This window comes from Impatiens glandulifera, chromosome 3 (assembly GCF_907164915.1).
Source record: "Impatiens glandulifera chromosome 3, dImpGla2.1, whole genome shotgun sequence".
Lineage (NCBI taxonomy): Eukaryota > Viridiplantae > Streptophyta > Magnoliopsida > Ericales > Balsaminaceae > Impatiens > Impatiens glandulifera.
The window spans coordinates 2,320,142-2,339,644 of record NC_061864.1 but is presented as its reverse complement, the minus strand read 5'-3'; the positions used below and the strand labels follow the sequence as shown (position 1 = coordinate 2,339,644).

The following is a 19,503-nucleotide window of genomic DNA, read 5'->3' as shown; positions in this document are numbered from 1 at the left end:
ATATATTTTGCTCATAATATTTTGTTTTGTTTCACTTATTAACCTTAGTTTCAATTTCTTCCTCGTTTGTTTGTAGCTGCTATGGATTTTTTTCAGCTTAACAACCGATGTGGCGACTACACCGTTGCCTGCACCAGCCCAACAATTAATTATGCAGGCTGATGGTCATGATCATAAACACTCCCAATCGAAAATAATAATGAGTAAGTTTTTAATTACTTCTTTGACAAGAAACGTTTCATCATGAAATTTACTTGAGAAAATCGTTATTTTGCTATCTCTGCAGTTGTTGTGTTGTCGGTTATCTCAATATTCATCTTCATAGGCCTTGTCTTTTTTGTAAACACTCTGATGGAGAAGAAAAATAAATTTAAGTTCAGACTGGATCCGTTCTTGGAGGGCATGGCCATGGAGAAGCTAATTCGATTCAAGTCCGCACAACTTGTTGATTGTACCAATAATTACTCGACACTTCTAGGGTCTGGAGGATTTGGAAAGGTTTACCTTGGACAACTTCCAAACGGAGTTCAATGTGCTGTCAAGGTGCTTCAAAGAAACTTGGATAGGAAAACAGAGGAACAATTCAAGGCCGAGGTTAGTACTATAGGTCGAACTTACCATGCAAACTTGGTAAAGTTGTATGGTTTTTGCTATGACGATTCATTGAGCGCACTTGTCTATGAGTACATGAAGAATGGATCGTTGGACAAGTATTTGTTTCGCGATAATCATAGTAGTACTAGTAGTCCAATGATTTCATGGGAAAAGTTTTATGAAATTGCAGTTGGAACTGCAAAGGGCTTAGCATATTTACACGAAGATTGTCAGCAAAGGATAATCCACTATGATATAAAGCCTGCAAACATTCTTATCGATGACAACTTCTCCCCAAAGGTTGCTGATTTTGGCATGGCTAAGTTATGCAATAAGGATAAAACTCATGTGACTATGACAGGATATAGGGGGACCCCGGGCTACTCTGCACCCGAGTTTCTCCTCCACAACTTTCACATCACTTACAAGAGCGATGTCTATAGCTTTGGGATGTTGTTATTCGAGATATTGGGGCGAAGGAAGAACACGAATATGAGTGCTACTACTAGCAATTTGGATTGGTTCCCAAGTTGCGTGTGGGATAAGTATGAGAAAGGAGAATTGGAAGAGCTAACAAAATCTTGCAAAATTGAAGAAGCCGAGAGAGAACGTGCACAAAGGTTGGCCAAGGTGGCTTTGTGGTGCGTTCAGGACTCCCCTCATGCAAGGCCTCGGATGAGCATTGTGGTGAAAATGTTGGAAGGAGAAGTCGAAATCTTGCCCCCTCCAAAGCCTTTTAGTTTTATGTTCTCTATTAGGGAAAATACGATAAATTCATCGAAGACAAGCAAGGAAGTAGACTCAAACTGGTATAAAGATACATCGAGAATCATATTTGAATGTGAAATACAAATAGATAACTAAGATAATTAAATGATGTTACTTGTCTTGTAATGGTTTAGGTTCTCTAAGTAATTTTCATGTTTGTTGTATATATGGTCTTCATTACCTTAGCTCTTCAATATTGTATTTGAATTAGATTCTTCAATATTTCATTTTTGTAAATTGGGTTGTTTTACATAGTAGATAATATTAGTTTATTGTAGATGATTATTTAGCAAACGTCTTGAAAACTATATTTTGACTTTTACATTATAGACTTAATTTGTATTGCAAATACATATTCCTAGCATTTTTTTTCTTGAAAGTAACATATTCCTAACATTGTGAGGCAATTAAATCCATATAAGTTGTTATTAGTGTTGATTTACATTAGTATCAGTTTTATTTTATTTTTTCTTTAAAAATAAAAATCACTTTTATTTGTATTTAATAATTACTTAAAATAATGCAGGGTGCATATATATATATATATATATAAAAGGACAAAACCTAAGCAAAAGAAGGATATTAACACAAAAATCAAAAAATGAAAAATAAGGGGAAAAATCACAATCCTAGCTTCTAGAGATTTTTTTTTATATTGAGTTATGTAAGAATTTTATTGGCTTAAAATTAAAAAAATAAAATAAAATTTAATGAAAAAATAAGTTATTTGAATGAGTTTTCTTTGCATTTAAAGTTGTTTTTTTTTAATGAAAATGAACAGTAATTTTTTATATTTTAGTCACAAAAAATACTTTAGTTATCTTATCTTAGTAGTTAGTTAGTGGGTCAATATAATTAAATATTCATAATAAAAGAAAATTGACTATAATCCCTAGCTAACAACCAGACCGTAAAGACATTATGAGATTGAGAGGATGAACCTTAATTATTTTGGAAATTGCAATCAATTTTCATAGAAAACAAGTAATTGTTCAGTGTTATAGTTATGGTGATATGATGGGTTTTGACCGGACTTGAGCTTTGGCCAAATACATTTGACTTATAAATATATGATTATATTTGATCTCTTTTTAAGCTGTAATCTATTTTTGATAAAATAACGGTGACATATTTTCTCTTATTTTTTCAGTTTTGGATTTCCACTTTACATTTTTGTATTATTTATTGCATTTTTTTTTTGTTATTATTAATCAAATCGATCTTTTTTTTTTATCTTATCTTGATTAGTCTATATATAATTTATTTTTTATAATTTTAAGCCAAATGTATCCCTTAATGGACGTTCGTCGGTCTATTCATGGTCTCTCCATTGAACTTCAATGAGAACTTTATACGTTATTATTTAACAAAAAAATAAAAATAAATTGCAAACAAATACTTATATATATTCTGTGTGGGTGATAATATGATATTGCAACTTTGCAAGGAGATGAGAGAAATAATTACAAGGAAAAGTATAGGAGGAGGAGCTGCCAATATTGTTTCCGGTCATCACATGAGCTTCCATGTTCCTTTCATGGTACGTAATTAACGTACTCATTCATCATGAATCCTTTCATGGTTGCTCTTAATTAATTATTAATTAGCTATATATTTGGTTCAGCATAATATATGTTCATTAGCTTCAGTACTGTGTCTGTCTTCTTGTTCTGTAGCTTCTCTGGACGAGGTTGTTATTTTTCAGCTTACTATCAGTAGTAGTAGTCGACGCTTCAACTCCATTTCCTGCACAAGCACCGGGCCCAATCATGGATACTTCCAATTATGGTGATATTTTATATGGGGGCAGCAGTAACACAAATGAAACAAATGTCAGGGTGATAGCAAAAGGGTGTAAGAAAGCTCTAATTAATTAACAACTTCTTCTTCTTTCTTAGTCGACATTATTATTATTAATTATTAAACATGCACGAATCCAAATTTACTTACTTTTTTTCTATATATATGCTTTGCGCAGTGCTTATCTTCTTTGTTGTTGCATCATTTATCCTCCTAGTCATCAAGTTTTGGCGATGGCGAACAAATCTATCCGAAACCAATATTATAGTCAGATTTGACGCTGCTAACATCTTGGAGGACATGATGACCTATGAGAAGCCGGTTAGATTCACTCCAACACAACTAAGGGCTTTCACCAATAATTACTCTACAATTCTAGGATCCGGAGGATTTGGCAAGGTTTACCTTGGAAAACTTCCTAATGGAGTTCCTTGTGCCGTCAAGGTGCTTCAAAGAAACCTCGACAGTAAAACAGAGGAACAATTCAAGGCCGAGGTTATCACTATAGGTAGGACCTACCATGTAAACCTCGTAGGCTTGCATGGGTTTTGCTACGAAAGGACGTCTCAGAGCGCCCTAGTCTACGAGTTCATGAAGAATGGATCGTTGGACAAGTATTTGTTCCAAGATAATATTAACAATGTTCAAGTGATCAATGGGCCCGGGATGTCTTGGGAGAGATTGTATGGAATAGCTCTAGGAACTGCCAAGGGGATGGCCTACTTACACGAAGAATGTCCGCAAAGGATCATCCACTATGACATAAAGCCTGCAAACATACTTCTCGACGACAACTTCTCTCCCAAGGTTGCTGATTTTGGTCTTGCAAAGTTATGCAATAGAGATCAAACCAACGTGACTATGACCGGATACAGAGGCACCCCCGGATACTCTGCACCCGAGTTTCTCCTCCACAACTTTCCCATCTCTTACAAGTGCGATGTTTATAGCTTTGGAATGTTGTTATTCGAGATATTGGGGCGAAGGAAGAACACAGAGGTGGGTCATGACACTAGTAGCTTGGATTGGTTCCCGAGTTGTGTGTGGGACAAGTATGAGAAAGGAGAATTGGAAGAGCTTATAATTTCATGTGGGATTGAAGAGGCCCAGAGAGAACGTGCTCAGAGGTTGGCCAATGTGGCTTTGTGGTGCGTCCAGGACTCCCCCCAAGTAAGGCCTAGGATGAGCGTCGTGGTGAAAATGCTGGAGGGAGGAGTCGAAATCTTGCCCCCTCCAAAGCCCTTTGGTTTTATGTTCTCTGTGAGGGCAAATGCGATCAATTCTTCGATGAATAATGGTTCCAAAAGTATGACAATTAGCAGTGGAGAAGAAGAAGATTCGAATTGGTATTATAGGAACACAAGAGAGACGTCTATCAAGTTTGAATCTGAAATACAAATATATAACGAAGCCAATCAAGTTTGAATGTGAAATACAAATCGAAATCATGTATGTTGTCATGTAATAGTTTATTTGAAAGTTACAATTGTTCTTCCATTTAATTTTTGAAAGTAACAATAACCAATATGGAATTGGCTTGTATGCACAAAAAATAATTTGTATATATATTTGAATATTGGTCAAGGGCCGGTCTATGAGACTAAACATATAGTAAAACAAATGACATGAAAAGAAATTACTTTGCACACAATTTCTACATCCAATTCCAACCCGTAGAACACACGGCTATTCCTATAAGGTCATGTCATGAATACAATAAATTTCCATAGAAAACAAGTATTAATTGTTATTGTTGTGGGGTACTTTAACTAAATACTTGAGTTGACTTTGGATTATGTGTTTACACATACTACTGGAGAAACTGCACTTAAATTTCCATAGAAAATGAATAAGTTGACTTGGTCTTTTACACAGTGTTTCTTTGATGGTAACTCATATATAGGTATAGGTGAGAATTTCTTTACCAGGTCTCTCACCAAGTGCCCGAATAGACACAACAAATTGATCTTTTCTGACCCTATTATGTGTTATCAACACTTGTTTTCCTTGATTATTTATGATACTGAGCTGGCATTTTCTCCTTTTTTTTGTGTGTGACATGGGTATCTGACTTAAAAGAAAAAAATAATAAATATCTTTCAGCTAGTTGTAAGACAGGGACATTCCAGACTTAATTGATTAGGCCCCTTAAATAATGAGAATAATGTCAATTTTATCAGTAAATTAGAATGAAATATTCACGTATATGATTTTATTTGTTTATATATCACTATAGTTAACAAAAAAAAAAAAAAAAAAAAAAAACATCTAAGTCTTTTAAGTTTTCTATTTGTTGATTTATTTATTTTTGTTATTTACAAAATTTGCAGATTATTTAGAATTCTTAATTCGAATGTAAGGTATGGCCTACTTACACGAAGAATGCCAACACAGGATCATCCATTATGATATAAAACCAGCAAACATCCTTCTTGATCACAACTTCTCCCCCAAGGTTGCAGATTTCGGTCTTGCAAAGTTATGCAACATGGATCAAACCCATGTGACTATGACCGGATACAGGGGCACCCCGGGTTACTCTGCACCCGAGTTTCTCCTCCACAACTTTCCCATCTCTTACAAATGCGATGTTTATAGCTTTGGGATGTTGTTATTCGAGATATTGGGGCGAAGGAAGAACACAAAGGTGGGTGCCACTAGTAGCCTGGATTGGTTCCCGAGTTTTGTATGGGAGAAGTACGAGAAAGGTGAATTGGAGGAGCTAATAACAAGTTCATGTGGGATTGAAGAGGCTCAGAGAGAACGGGCTCAGAGGCTAGCCAATGTGGCTTTGTGGACTGTGGTGCGTTCAGGACTGCCCCCAAGAAAGACCACGCATGAGTGCCGTGGTGAAAATGTTGGATGGAGGAGTTGAAATCTTACCCCCTTCAAAGCCCTTTAGCTTTATGCTCTCTTTAAGGACGACGAATATGATCCATTCATCCAATAGTGGTTCAAACCAGGAAACAAATTCCAATTGGTATAAAGATACAACACCAATCAAACGTGAATCTGAAATACAAATGGAAGAGAATATTTAAGATTATGTTATTGTGTTACATGGTTGATGACATTATTCCAAAATTAATTGCAATAGGGATGCGTATCTTTCGTAAAAAAAAAATTCTTAAAAATTAATAGAGTCTCAGATAGAGATAATAATTTTTATTGAGTATTTACTAGCTCAATAATTTATTAAATACCATTTTTTTTATTTTCATGACAAGTTATGTTAGTATGGTTGTTATTTTTAATACACATGAACATTTTTTGAAATATACAATTAAAAAATAATATATATATATATATATATATATATATTAATTTAATGACATTGGAGGGAATTTTAGAAAAAGAATTAGGGAGGAATAACTGAGAAATTGGACGAAATGACCCTAAAGATGGGATATTTGCCTTCGTGGTCACCCAATAATAAAATTGATCTGACCACTTTATTTTTTTAGACGAAATTATCCTTTTCGCGTAACGCGAAGGGCTTCGCGAAACGCGAAGTGAATTAGGTTTAATATAAATATTCAAACTTTTTCATTTTCTTCATTTCGTTTCTCTCTATTCTCTCTCTGTTCTTGTTCGTCGGCGGCGGCGAAAACTTCGGCGACAGCGACTTCGGCTATGCACTGAACCTACAAAGATAAGAAACCTTAACCCTGAATCGATGTTTATAATACAGATTTATGTTCTTATTTTCATATCTTCATTTCAAACCCTAACTCTAATCCTAACCCAAATCGATTTATGTTCATGTTTCCAATATCTCCATCTGAAAACCCTAAATCAATTTATGTTCTTATTGTTTATTATCTTCATTTCAAACGATTTATGTTGTTCTTAATCAAACCCTAACCCTAAATCAATTAAATCTGTTCATATTGGTTCATATTGGTTCATTTTTTTGTTCATCTTATTGTTCTTATGTCGATGATGATATTTGCAGATCATATGGGTTCCGTTTCGCGAAGGGCTTCTCGTTTCGCGAAGGGCTTCTCGTTTCGCGAAGAGCTTCTCATTTCGCGAAGGGCTTCACGTTTCGCGAAGGACTTTATATTTTGCGAAGGGCTTCACGAATCCAATCTTGGGCGAAAATATTGAAAGAAATGGGTCGGGATTCAGTGAAGAAGTACTTACAGCAAGACGAAAACCGGCTAAGTGTCGACGTTATAGATGAAGGGTTTTCTCAATAGTCAATACAATTGAGTTGTTTTCATTTAGGTGTTTTATAATTATATGTTAAATGATTTGTTTGTAGAATTGCATTTTGAAAGGGGGAGACATAAAGAAATTGAGATTGGACTTGGATAAACTTCCCTTCATATTAAAGGACTTTAATCCAATTTGCATTATTAAACCTAATCCTAATGGAAATTAAAATAAGCTTCATTTCCTCATATTCTCTAATTAAAAGGAAGTTTCATTTCTTTTGTCTGTTTTATTTTTATAATCAGATATATATGAAACTTTTCTAATTATTAATGTAATATTGTACTTTCATCCTGTCACCTAAAAAATCAAATGATAAACAAATTTTTGTTATTTACAATTTGGGATAGAAATTTAAGACAAAACTCACCAAAATGGAATGTTTTTATCATTCATACTCACCAAGAAGTTTTAAACTAGACTAGAGAGTTATCATATATATATCTATAATAAAACAAAAAATGGTGAACCAGTCTAGTTATTATTTGAACAAATAACAAGATATGTCTTTTCTTTAGATATTGGTGGTAGTCTATTATTGAAATGAAGAATTGTTCTCATTCACCTAATCATTCACCTAATCTTTTCTTTGTCCTCGTCAATTTGTTCTAGTTGTTCATATCGCGCACCACCACGCCCATGATTATGATTGTCTGGTTTTTCATAGTCTTTTTCGTAGTGCTTATGGTGTCGTCGACGACATTCATGTTCATACAATCCCTTCACTTCATCCTCCGGTTCATCACGATCCTTTGGCTTCTCATAAGATCGCTCACGAGATTTCTCCCTATCACCCTCTCTATCTCTTCCCTTTTCACGGGATTTTTCCCTACACATGATTGAGAAATGAAAGTGAAGAAAATTATAAAAATTATGCAGATTAAAAGATCTCATATTGTCTACTTGTTATAGGTAGTGGATGCAAGCTCTATTAGATATACAACCATCATTGCATTCTTTCCTCTTCAAAATTTAACTCAAGTTGTTAAGCAAATACATTGAGAGGGTAACATATAAGGAAAAAATTCACATAGAGTTTCTAAAGAAGCTTGTGAAAGTAAAAGACATCTTAATCAATTACCTCCCCAATTGTTTTTTATTTACATCTTCACCTCCAATCCTGGTTGTTCCTAGACCCCCATCAAGTCGACGAGGTTTCCAGTTTGGAACTGTTCTACCTCGTTCAACATCGACAAGCACTCTTCTCTTATCAATCTTTGTTCCATCAGCTTGTTTATATGCAGCTATAGGAAACACATGTAGGGCTAGGAGTCAGGAAAAGAAATAAACACACACATATAAAATATAACATCGATCTATACAAATTACAGACAAACCTTTCATGTCTCTTGTGTGCACATACTCTATGAATGCATAAAGGGAAGTCCTTCGCGAAACGAGAAGCCCTTCGCGAAACGGAACCCATATGATCTGCAAATGTCATCATCGACATAAGAACAATAAGATGAACAAAAAAATGAACCAATATGAACCAATATGAAGCAATATGAACCAATATTAACAAATATGAACCAATATGAATCAATATGAACATATTTAATTGATTTAGGGTTATGGTTTCATTAAGAAGAACATAAATCGTTTGAAATGAAGATAATAGACAATAAGAACATAAATTCATTTAGGGTTTTTGCGATGGAGATACTGGAAACATGAACATAAATCGATTTGGGTTAGGGTTTGAAATGAAGATATAGAAATAAGAACATAAATCTGTATTATAAACATCGATTCAGGGATGAGGTTTTCTTATCTTTGTAGATTCAGGTCATAGCCGTCGTCCCCGTAGTCGCTGTCGCCGAAGTTTTCGCTGTCGCCGAAGTTTTTGCCGCCGACGAACAAGAACAGAGATAGAAGAGAGAGAAGAGAGAGAAACGAAATGAGGGAAATGAAAAAATTTGAGTATATATATTCATACTGTTTCACTTCGCGAAACGCGAACTCCCTTCGCGTTACGCAAAAAAGGTAATTTCGTCCAAAATAAATAAAGTGGTCACCAGATCAATTTTAAATATTGAGTGACCACATAGGCAAATGACCTTATCTTCAGGGTCATTTTGTCCAATTTCCCCGTTCACTCACCCAAATCATTTCTCTTTTCATCATTATCTTTTTTTTATTATTATTATAAATTAGATTTTTTTTCCATATAGTTACGATTTCAAATTTACTTGTAAAATAATATTTCTTATAATAATTTTTATATAACCTAAATTAAATTATTTTAACCATTTTTTAAATTGTATTAATTTAATTAATAATTAGGTTTATAAACAAAATATGGTAACAATTTTGAATGAAATGTTATAGATGTACGTAAACTTTTTGTTCTCCTAGCCAACTAAATTCATCCAATTTTCATTACACTCCCTCAGATTTAATATTAAAAACATATTAAAATTAATTTAACTAGAAATATCCCGATGCACATAGATACAAATATATTGTTACAATGTACGAGTTCATATAGCATTTTTTTTTTTTATATTTATTAGATAATCAATCAAAATAACCCTAATACATGGTGTTTTTGAGCTTATGCAGTTTATGAAGAGCATCTCCAGAATTCATTCGTTCGGTTGGCGAATTGGCTGAACAACAAATTCCAATTTGAAGCATCGAAGCAAGGTTATCCTCAAACTTGATCATCCTATTTTTATCATTGATCATATTTGGATCCGCAATTTCCATCACCCGGTCAGGAAGATAATGTTTTACATAGCTATGGAGGCTAAACTGATCATTCATTTCTTCGCTGCTACTGGTGGGGCGTTTCCCAGTTAAGACTTCTAATAACAAGATTCCGTAGCTGTACATGTCTCCTTGGGTCGATACCTTCATGCCCATTCCATATTCTGTGTCATAAAACTCATAATTAGAAACTCCACAAATTAGGGTTATTGAATTGATTGATTGATTACCTGGTGCCACATAACCGACTGTTCCTCTAACAGCAATTGAACTTGATTCCTGGTTACTGTATGATCCGCCACTCAGTATTTTGGCGATGCCAAAGTCACTCACATGTGCACAAAAGTCATTGTCAAGAAGAACATTGCCCGGCTTAAGGTCACAATGGGTGACAACCGATTCGCATTGATGGTGAAGATAATCCAGTGCAGACGCCACATCAATAGCTATGTTTAGCCTCTGTAATAGATTTAGTGCCGGTTCTGCACGATTATTTTGGTGCAGCCAGCTCTCCAGACTCCCATTCTCCATGAACTGAAACACCAAAGCCTTGAAATCCCCCCCCCCCCTTAAGATCTATACTTGAACAAGTGGTGATGATCCTAACAAGATTACGATGACGAAGGACTCTAAGTGCTTCACATTCTACAAAGAAACTCTTGTCTGACCCATGTTTCTGGAGGTTGAGGACCTTAATAGCCACAGTTTGATCACTGAGAACTCCTTTGTAAACAGTACCGTATTGTCCTTGGCCTACAAGGTTCTTCGAAGAGAAGCCATTTGTTGCTTGCTGAAGCTCTGCATAAGTGACTCTTGGATAAGTGTTCTTGGAAGGAGAAGATGGAGAAGTTTGCTTCCTCTTTCTTCTTCTTCTTCTTCTGCTGAAGAAAACTAGAACCGAGAGACAAATTAACAGTAGAACAACTAAAGGAACCACAACAGATATGACCAGTTTGTTATTTTTGGCAGAGCTCTTCCACTTGTGTGGAGCTTTGGAAGAAGAAGAAGGGCACGGAGGCAATTGCAATGCCTTAATTCCACCGCAGAGTTTGTTATCTCCGGCAACAGAAAAAGCAGTGATGTTCTTGAAGACTCCTTCAGTTGGAACTTCACCTTCAAAATTATTATTGGACAGGTTTAAGGAGTTTAGAAATTCAAACTCCCCTAAGAAGCTGGGAACAGGTCCAGAGAGGTTATTGCGAGAAAGATCTAGTATTTGAAGGCCTCTTAGTTTCTCAAACGATGCTGGAATTCCTCCTTCCAATAGGTTTCCCTGCATGAGAAGTATTTCCAAAACTAGGCAACTACCAAGAGACGAGGGGATTTCTCCAGAGAACTGATTCTCCGATATGTCTAGGATCCCCATATTCATCAAATGGCTCACTTCTTGTGGCAAGGATCCTACCAAAAGATTATGCTGTAAGAGAATACCAGTAAGAGAAGAAATACCAGCAACTTGTGCAGGTAAAGTACCAGTCAGACGATTGTATGAGAGATCCATTCCTCGGAGATTTAAGCAACTGCTCAATGATACAGGTATGGTTCCTTCAAGCATGTTGTCATAGAGGGAAAGAATTGATAGCTTGCTAAAGTTTCCAAAGGAAGATGGTATCTCCCCAGAAATGTTATTTAAGGAAATGTAAAGTTGATCCAACTGTGAGAGTTTTCCAAGGGAATTAGGTAAAGCGCCATGAAACATATTATCATCTAATGCCAAATACTGCAAGTTCACAAGTTCCCCGATTGTGGCAGGTATGCTCCCATATATATAGTTTTGGCTGAGGATAAGATAAGTGAATGTGGTGGAAAGATTGCCAATGGTCTTGGGATGCAACGATCCTCTTAAATTATTATCTTTCAGGGCTAACCTCTGTATACTAGTGCAGTTTGACAAAGAAGTGAGAAAAACACCTAATTCATCGTCGGTACTACTATTTCCCAGGTTATTTCCAGAAGCATAGAGGATTTGTAGATCGTGTAGGTATCCAAAATTATGAGGCAGTGGACCAGTGAAAGCATTGTAGCTGAAACTAAGTTCCACAAGCTTTGAAGCATTGGCTATCGAAGAAGGAATACTACCATAAAACTGATTTCTACCAACATAAAGTGATTCTAATTTGGGAAAGTTCGATCCTAAATCAAGAGGGAGGGTTCCTCCCAACGAATTCATTGCTATGTCGAAATGATAGATTGACGTGATATTGTAAAGCCCGCAAGGAACCATACCAGAAAAATTGTTCCCCGACAGCTGAAGAAACTTCAACTTTGAAAGCTGTTCCATTTCAGGAGGGATGATACCGTCGAGTTTGTTATTCATCAGAGAAAGCTGAGTAAGGGCTGATAAATTTCCAAAAGAAGATGGTATAGCTTCAGTAAAGCCATTATTACCAAGGACCAAATTCTGAAGGCTAGATAAACGGCCAAGCTGATATGGAATTTTTCCATGTAGATTGTTGTTAAGAAGATATATGGTTTTGATATCCAAACAATTGGTCAAATTGAGAGGGAACTCACCTGAGAAGTTGTTATATGGAAGGAACAGAAACTGTAGATGTGAAAGTCTGCCAATTTCTTGGGGAATGGAGCCATAGAAGGTGTTGTTTCCAAGGTCGATTTTCATCAGGAATGTGAGATTCCCAATGGCAGGAGATAATGAACCAGAGAGTTTAAAAGATGGTAGATCCAGTGCCACCACACGGGGATGATAATGCTGCTTCTGGCGGCTGCAAGTGATCCCTTCCCACTGGCAGAGATTGTTGGAGTGGTTCCATGAGCTGAGGATGTTAAAAGGATCGTCTTTTATGAGTCCCTTAATTGCCATCAGAGCTTGGCTGTCCGATTCATTTGAAAACTGTATGTTGTTATTGTTGTTGGCACTTATCTTATGGTGGGTGAAAGCACAGAGAATGGTGATGGAAATCAATACAAACTGGAGCATACTGCACCACAGATAGATGTTGTATTATCAAGACTAATTAGACAAACACTACTTAGTCTACTGCATTATCAAGACACCATATATATATATATATATATATATATATATATATATATATATATATATATATATATATATATATATATATATAACTTATTGCTAGAAAATTCCACATTGAATTCAATATAAAAAAAGAACATATAATAAATATGTTCTTTCTTTTACATTTTCTTTTAAAAAAACTCTAAAAAGTTGAAAAGTTATCTTCCTTGTGATGGCTTTTTTAATATCAAATGTGCGTTATTTCTTTTTTCACCATTCAAATTTAAGTTAGTGTTGTGTTTTTGTTCGATACGACAATCTATTTAGTTGGATGGTTCATCTACTGCTCATACAATTGTGTTGGTAATCATTTTTTGAATTTGTATTCTTTTTTTTTTTTTTTATCGTTGATCATTTTTTGAATTTGTATTCTTCTTCTTTATCGTTCTTTGTAGTAAGGAAGATGATGTTGTAAGATCTACAGTTTTTTTTTAAGGAGTTTTTATAAAAAAAAATCATCTATATGCCTTTTTATATGTATATTCTAATGATCTTAATAAGTTTCTCACTATTTTAAATACATTTGTATATGGTCAATTATTATTTGATTGAATTTTTTTGGTTACCAATACTTAGACTTATCACTCAGAATTAGTATATTAGTTCTTCTAGAATCTTAATTTTTATAAATTTATATTAAGTAATGCCTAAGTTTGATTTATTTTAATGTTATTTTTTATTATTTATAAATTAACGTTAAATATAAATATATATATATATATATATAACTTTTTAGTTGATTTAATGATAATTAATCTTTATAAAAAAGAATTCAATATCAAAATAGAGTATTAAAAATCATTATCTTCCGCCTAAGTGAATTTGAGTTGGTTATGTATTTGTTCCGTTCGACATTCTATTTAATTAGATCGGTTCTGTTGTCTCGAATTTTTTAATTTAAATAATACTTTTAATTTTTATGAGCTATTTGTTATTTATATTCTTCGACTATCTTGGTGATATTTTATTCAATAATTCTTGGTCAATTCTTATTAGCAAAGTAAGGAAGTTGTCATGTTTTCCATTTGTTTAATAAAAAAATTATTGAATCTGATCATATGTTAGTTGAAGGCTTTTTACATGGATATCCTAATGAACGGTTAATAAATCAAATTACTTGTTGGTTCAATAATATGTTTTTGCACAATTGTTCACCCGACAAATCAATGTCATTGATCTCCGCACAATGAGATCATTTTGGGATGAGAATCTGTGACCTTGGGTAGTAGTTATTGTCGAGAGAAGGATGTTCTTCGTAAATAAAAATAAGATATCTTTTAACTATTTCATACACTATTTCGTAAATAAAATGTGTATCTTGATTGTTATCCTAGTCTAATAAATACTTCTCCAATTATCTAATTTCAAAATAATGTTAATGTTAAAGTATTTTAATATTGTTAAGAAACCAAAACAAACTCTAACAAGGTTAAAAGTTACCAACTCAAAACACAATTCAATTAATTAGCAAAACAAAATATTATTTTAGATCATCAAGATTCTCTAAAAAATATTCTTAATGAATAACTCAATAAGATAGATCAATTCTCATTTTAGGGTGCGAGCCTTCATTCATTTTTGTATGAACTCGTTCTAAATGGGTGTAACACAAATTTCAAAATTAATTATATTTTTCATCATCAATATGTTAAAAAAAAAGATATTTGACTTTTATAAAGCTGAAATTACACAAATTAATTTATAATATTTATTGAAAATAAATAATCAATAAGTTATAAATATTTTGTGTTAGTAAATTGGTAATTAAAATTTTATAAAAAATAATTTTGAATATTATATTAGTGTGACCAGTTTTTTACAAGGGTTTTAGATGGTTCTATAATAAAGTTGTGATCCTTTTTCAAAAGAAAAGAAAATAATAAATATCTTGCACCTAGTGGTTAGAAAAGGATATTCTAGCCTTAAATGATCACTCCCAATTTTTCAATGATGCGGAAATGGACAAGGAAGACTTTTGTAGTCAAGTTTTGCAGCTTGAAAGAATGATAAGTTTCACATTATTTTTTTATGTTTTATTTCATAAAGAATCTTAATAACATATAACATACAAATATATGGTACATATTTGTGCAATATCAATATTTTGGTACTGTATTGGTATATAATCATATCAAGATATAAAATACAAACAGTAAAAAAAAATATAAAAAAAAAATTAAAAAAAATATAAGAATAAGGAATATGAGTTTTTAAAAAAGTCCATACAAAATCAAATATCACTTCATCCCTTTTTATCCATCACATCACTCAAATTATTAACCAAAATACTAAAATATCTTTTATTTTAAATTATTAATTTTTATTTTATTTATATATATCAATACCTTTTAAGTCTTTTTACCAAAAATAATCATCACCTCCTCAAAATCATAACCAATCATTATTTTTTTCTCCCTCTAGATTTTTATAAAAATCCCGGGCAAGCTCTAAAAGAATAAAAGGACCAAAGATAATAGATTTTGAAACAAGAAGACTTATACTTATATTATATATAAATTTTTATTTTTGTATAAAAAATTTAATTTATCTACTCCTTGTTTGTACTTTTATCAAAAAATTATAATTTATATATTCAAAATATTATTAGTGTCTTAGTATAAGGGATTTAGTTCAAATAAATAATCACATGTCAATTAAACTATGAAAAATATTTGTTTTAATATAGTTTATATTTTAACTTAATGAATTTATTTTAATTCTTTTATAAAACCATTCTAATATATATATATATATATATATATATATATATATATATATATATATATATATATATATATATATATAATTGTTAATATAAAATATTAAATAATAATTTTATTTTTAAAAGTTTTAATATATATATATATATATAATTATTATTATTTACTTAATAAGTATTTATTTAGTATATATTTTAATAATTATTTAAAACAAAATGTATTATAAATATAATTTTGTTTAAATTAAATAATTTAATCTTATTTTATTTTAAATGATGGTTGTTAATAATTTTTAAATAATTTAATCTTATTAACGATTTAAAAACAAAATCATTATTTAATAATATTTTATTTGAAATTATAATTAATTTTAACAATATAAATACAAAATACATATATTAAAATTATTAATCTTATTAAAAAATTAACAAAAATTATAGTTTTAAAATATTTTAACTTTTATTTTATAATTAAATAATTAAGTTAAAATATTAATTATATATTATATAACTTCTTTTTATAATAATGATGTATTTTAAATCCTATCTATAATACATTTTATTTTTTATAGCTATTAAAATATTTATAAAAAAATAATAATTTATAATCAAATAATTATATGTATATATATATGTGTGTGAATTTGTAATTTTAATAAAACTAGTAAAATCAAATTATTATTTAAAAACATTTTATTTTAATTTTTTATGAATTAAATATCAAGTATATTAAAGAAATGTAAAATTTTATCATAGGAATTACTGTAATTTTATTTTATTTTAATTATCAGATTTTTTTGTATAAGTCATACAGTTACAATTTCAAATTTATTTATAAAATAATATTTCTTATAGGTAATTTAGATAATATGATTATTTTATATAACCTAAATTAAATTATTTCAACTATTTTATATTTATAATTTTAATTCATAATTAAGTTTATAAACAAAATATGGTCACAATTTTGAAGGAAATTAATGTTACAGAAGAATATATAGATAATTTGTCACAAATTGCAAAATCATTCATTTAATTAGGTGCCACTATTTTAGTCCTAAAAGTTCATATTTGAGTTATGGATAGAAATTAGAAACGAATTAAGATGAAAAATAGAATTCTGATTAAAGACCAAAGTCATTTATATCATATTTCCATCTCTATAGGATACTTAATGTTCAAAACTAAAATAACTCTGTAGTTATAAACATCTATTTCAATCGAGAACCATTTTTACACCCTTAATGGGTCAATTTTATAAAATATATTACAAATTAATATTATAAATTACTATTAGGAAGATCCTCATGCGATGTGTGCAGATAAAAATATATTGTTACAACGTCCCGCGTTCATCAAATTTGGTATTGAATTTAAAATATAAAGTGTTATTAACTTAATTGGTTAAATAGTTGTACTTGTTTTTGTTAGGTTGTGAGTTCAAACATACCTATAATATTTTTAATTTTATTTTTAACCGTTTTAAGTTTATGGGCGGGTCAACTCAGAATCCAACTCAAATATCCATTTACTCTTACATATATATCCAAATTAACCACAACTCTCGACCCGGCAATCCGGACACTTTCAAAATTAAGCATCATTATATATATAGAGAGATTAGTTAGTTAAAAATGTCCCGCGTTCATTAAATTTGGTATTTAATTTAAAATATAATGTGTTATTAGCCTAGTTGGTTAAAGAGTTGTATTTATTTTGTTAGGCTGCGAGTTCAAAACATACCTATAGCATTTTTAATTTGATTTTTAACCGTTTTAAATTTATGGGCGGGTCAACCCAGAATCCGACCCAAATATCCATTTACTCTTACATATATATTCAAATTAACCACAACTCTCGACCCGGCAAAATTAAGCATCATTATATTTATATTTATATATATATATATATATATATATATATAACAATATACGGACCAATAATCAATGACAATTTATCTTAATAATCAATAATTAAAATGTAATATTATTTTTGAAAAATTGAAATTCATACAAGTTTGATAAATAAAAATAAAATAAGTTTGACTCGCTTAAACCTGATAGACAATTGCACAGATCAAATTTTATGCATATGTTACAAAATTAAAATACTCTAATAATATGACATTAAGAAGTTAACCTTACGGGAAATTCTGAAAACAAAACATCTATAGATCTAGTCATTTACACTTTCTTAAAATAAAAAATAAAAAACTCACTTTATATCATCTTCTAAACATTTATAAATAAAAAAATATTAATTTTATTACTTGTATAAAATATCAAATATATTTTCTGAATAACACTCCATGTATTATAGTATAAATATTTGAACTAATTCTTAAATATAAATATAAAAATAACAACTCACACGTTCAAATATTTATAATTCGACAGATAATTCTACGTCTAAAAGTTTTATTTTTTTTTTAAAAAAGGTCCATGCAAATTATATACATGAGAGTCGTTTAAGCACAACGACAAAAACATAACAAGAAAAGAAAATAAATATGTTCACAAATGACTAAAGGGTAAGACAAAAGATCAAACTTTAACGAGCACGGAGATATTCAATAAGATCAATGAGTTCCCCGATCGCATCAACTGGTTTTCCCAAAGAAACCTCCCCGATTATCATAATAATAGAATTATGAATTAGACGCATTGGTCTGTTACGGTTACTAAACGTTCTCCGGTTCCTTTTGTCATAACCGAACTCACCGTCTCTATCCAAATTCCCAACAACTAACAATAGATTTTGGCATAACCCACTGAATTCCAGTCATATTCCATAAAAGACTCCAAATCGCCAGCACTCAATCACAAGTCTTTCTCACAAATCAACAAAAAGGAAAACCGCTAAATGATACAATTTCAAAAAAAAAAATTAGTAATTAGTAATTACTTGCCATTACTCTCGCACCAAAATGGTAAAAAAACATAAATAAATAAAAAGAGACACGACAAATTACTCTTTTCTGACGCTATATCAATATGTGTTGGGCCTTGTTCGATTAGGGTTTTTGAAAAAACCTAAAGAGGAAAAATGTAATGAATGGTGATGATTTTGAGGAGGTGATGATTATTTTTGGTAAAAAAACTTAAAAGGTATTGATATATATGAATAAAATAAAAAATAATAATTTAAAATAGAGGGTATTTTAGTATTTTGGTTAATGAAACGAGTGATGTGATTGTTGAGAAGTGATTGATTGGAAAATTGATTTGGAATAGGTTTTTAAAAAACCCAAAGAGAACAAGACCTTGGTAAAGGAAAAAAGATGCCTATCCTGTTTGTGTGTTATCAACACTTGTTTTCCTTGATTATTTATGATACCGAGCGAGCTGGGATTAATATTTTCTCCTTTTTGTGTTACATGAGTATCTTCTAACTTAAAAGAAAAAAATTATAAATATCTTTCAGCTAGTTGTAAGACAGGGACATTCCAGCCTTAAATAATCAAGCTCACTTATTTCAATTATGTGAAAATGGCCAAGAATGAATTGGACTTTATGTAGTCAACTCTTGCAACTCAAAAAATTGACAAGTTTCACATTACTCTCTAGCTAGGTGGTTGAAACTCTTTGGTTTTATCTCGTAAAGAAGCTTGAACTTTGCAAAAATGCAGGACATTTAAGGTGAAATAAATAAA

The 19,503-nt window shown here is 31.3% G+C and overlaps 4 protein-coding genes and 1 pseudogene across 4 annotated transcripts; 3 read left to right on the top strand and 2 right to left on the bottom strand.

Moving 5' to 3' along the window:
* Positions 1-136: 136 nt before the first annotated feature.
* Positions 137-1,458, top strand: LOC124928851 (rust resistance kinase Lr10-like). The gene is made up of 2 exons (XM_047469104.1): positions 137-203; positions 287-1,458. Exons 1-2 carry the CDS (start codon positions 152-154, stop codon positions 1,456-1,458), a joined length of 1,224 nt encoding a protein of 407 aa, XP_047325060.1. The 5' UTR covers positions 137-151.
* A 1,658-nt stretch (positions 1,459-3,116) lies between these two features.
* LOC124932099 (rust resistance kinase Lr10-like) lies at positions 3,117-4,625 on the top strand. Its single transcript, XM_047472705.1, has 2 exons — positions 3,117-3,216; positions 3,341-4,625. Exons 1-2 carry the CDS (start codon positions 3,132-3,134, stop codon positions 4,585-4,587), a joined length of 1,332 nt encoding a protein of 443 aa, XP_047328661.1. The 5' UTR covers positions 3,117-3,131; the 3' UTR covers positions 4,588-4,625.
* Positions 4,626-5,524: 899 nt separating this feature from the next.
* Positions 5,525-6,037, top strand: LOC124928849 (rust resistance kinase Lr10-like). The gene has a single exon (XM_047469102.1). The coding sequence runs from the start codon at positions 5,525-5,527 to the stop codon at positions 6,035-6,037; it is 513 nt and encodes a 170-aa protein (XP_047325058.1).
* Positions 6,038-7,953: 1,916 nt separating this feature from the next.
* Positions 7,954-8,724, bottom strand: LOC124928848 (U1 small nuclear ribonucleoprotein 70 kDa-like). Its single transcript, XM_047469101.1, has 3 exons — positions 8,718-8,724; positions 8,462-8,624; positions 7,954-8,209 (listed from the first exon to the last, which is right to left on the bottom strand). Exons 1-3 carry the CDS (start codon positions 8,722-8,724, stop codon positions 7,954-7,956), a joined length of 426 nt encoding a protein of 141 aa, XP_047325057.1.
* A 1,066-nt stretch (positions 8,725-9,790) lies between these two features.
* LOC124932545 lies at positions 9,791-13,055 on the bottom strand (annotated as a pseudogene).
* Positions 13,056-19,503: the final 6,448 nt, after the last annotated feature.

Excerpts from the sequence above, each read along its gene's own strand:
- LOC124928851 (XM_047469104.1), top strand. The coding sequence starts at position 152 with ATGCAGGCTGATGGTCATGATCATAAACACTCCCAATCGAAAATAATA. Across the intron at positions 204-286 it reads CCAATCGAAAATAATAATGA|TTGTTGTGTTGTCGGTTATC; the intron begins GTAAGTTTTTAA and ends CTATCTCTGCAG.
- LOC124928849 (XM_047469102.1), top strand. The coding sequence starts at position 5,525 with ATGGCCTACTTACACGAAGAATGCCAACACAGGATCATCCATTATGAT.
- LOC124932099 (XM_047472705.1), top strand. The coding sequence starts at position 3,132 with ATGGATACTTCCAATTATGGTGATATTTTATATGGGGGCAGCAGTAAC. Across the intron at positions 3,217-3,340 it reads CAGGGTGATAGCAAAAGGGT|TGCTTATCTTCTTTGTTGTT; the intron begins GTAAGAAAGCTC and ends TGCTTTGCGCAG.
- LOC124928848 (XM_047469101.1), bottom strand. Across the intron at positions 8,210-8,461 it reads AATAAAAAACAATTGGGGAG|GGAAAAATCCCGTGAAAAGG; the intron begins GTAATTGATTAA and ends AATCATGTGTAG.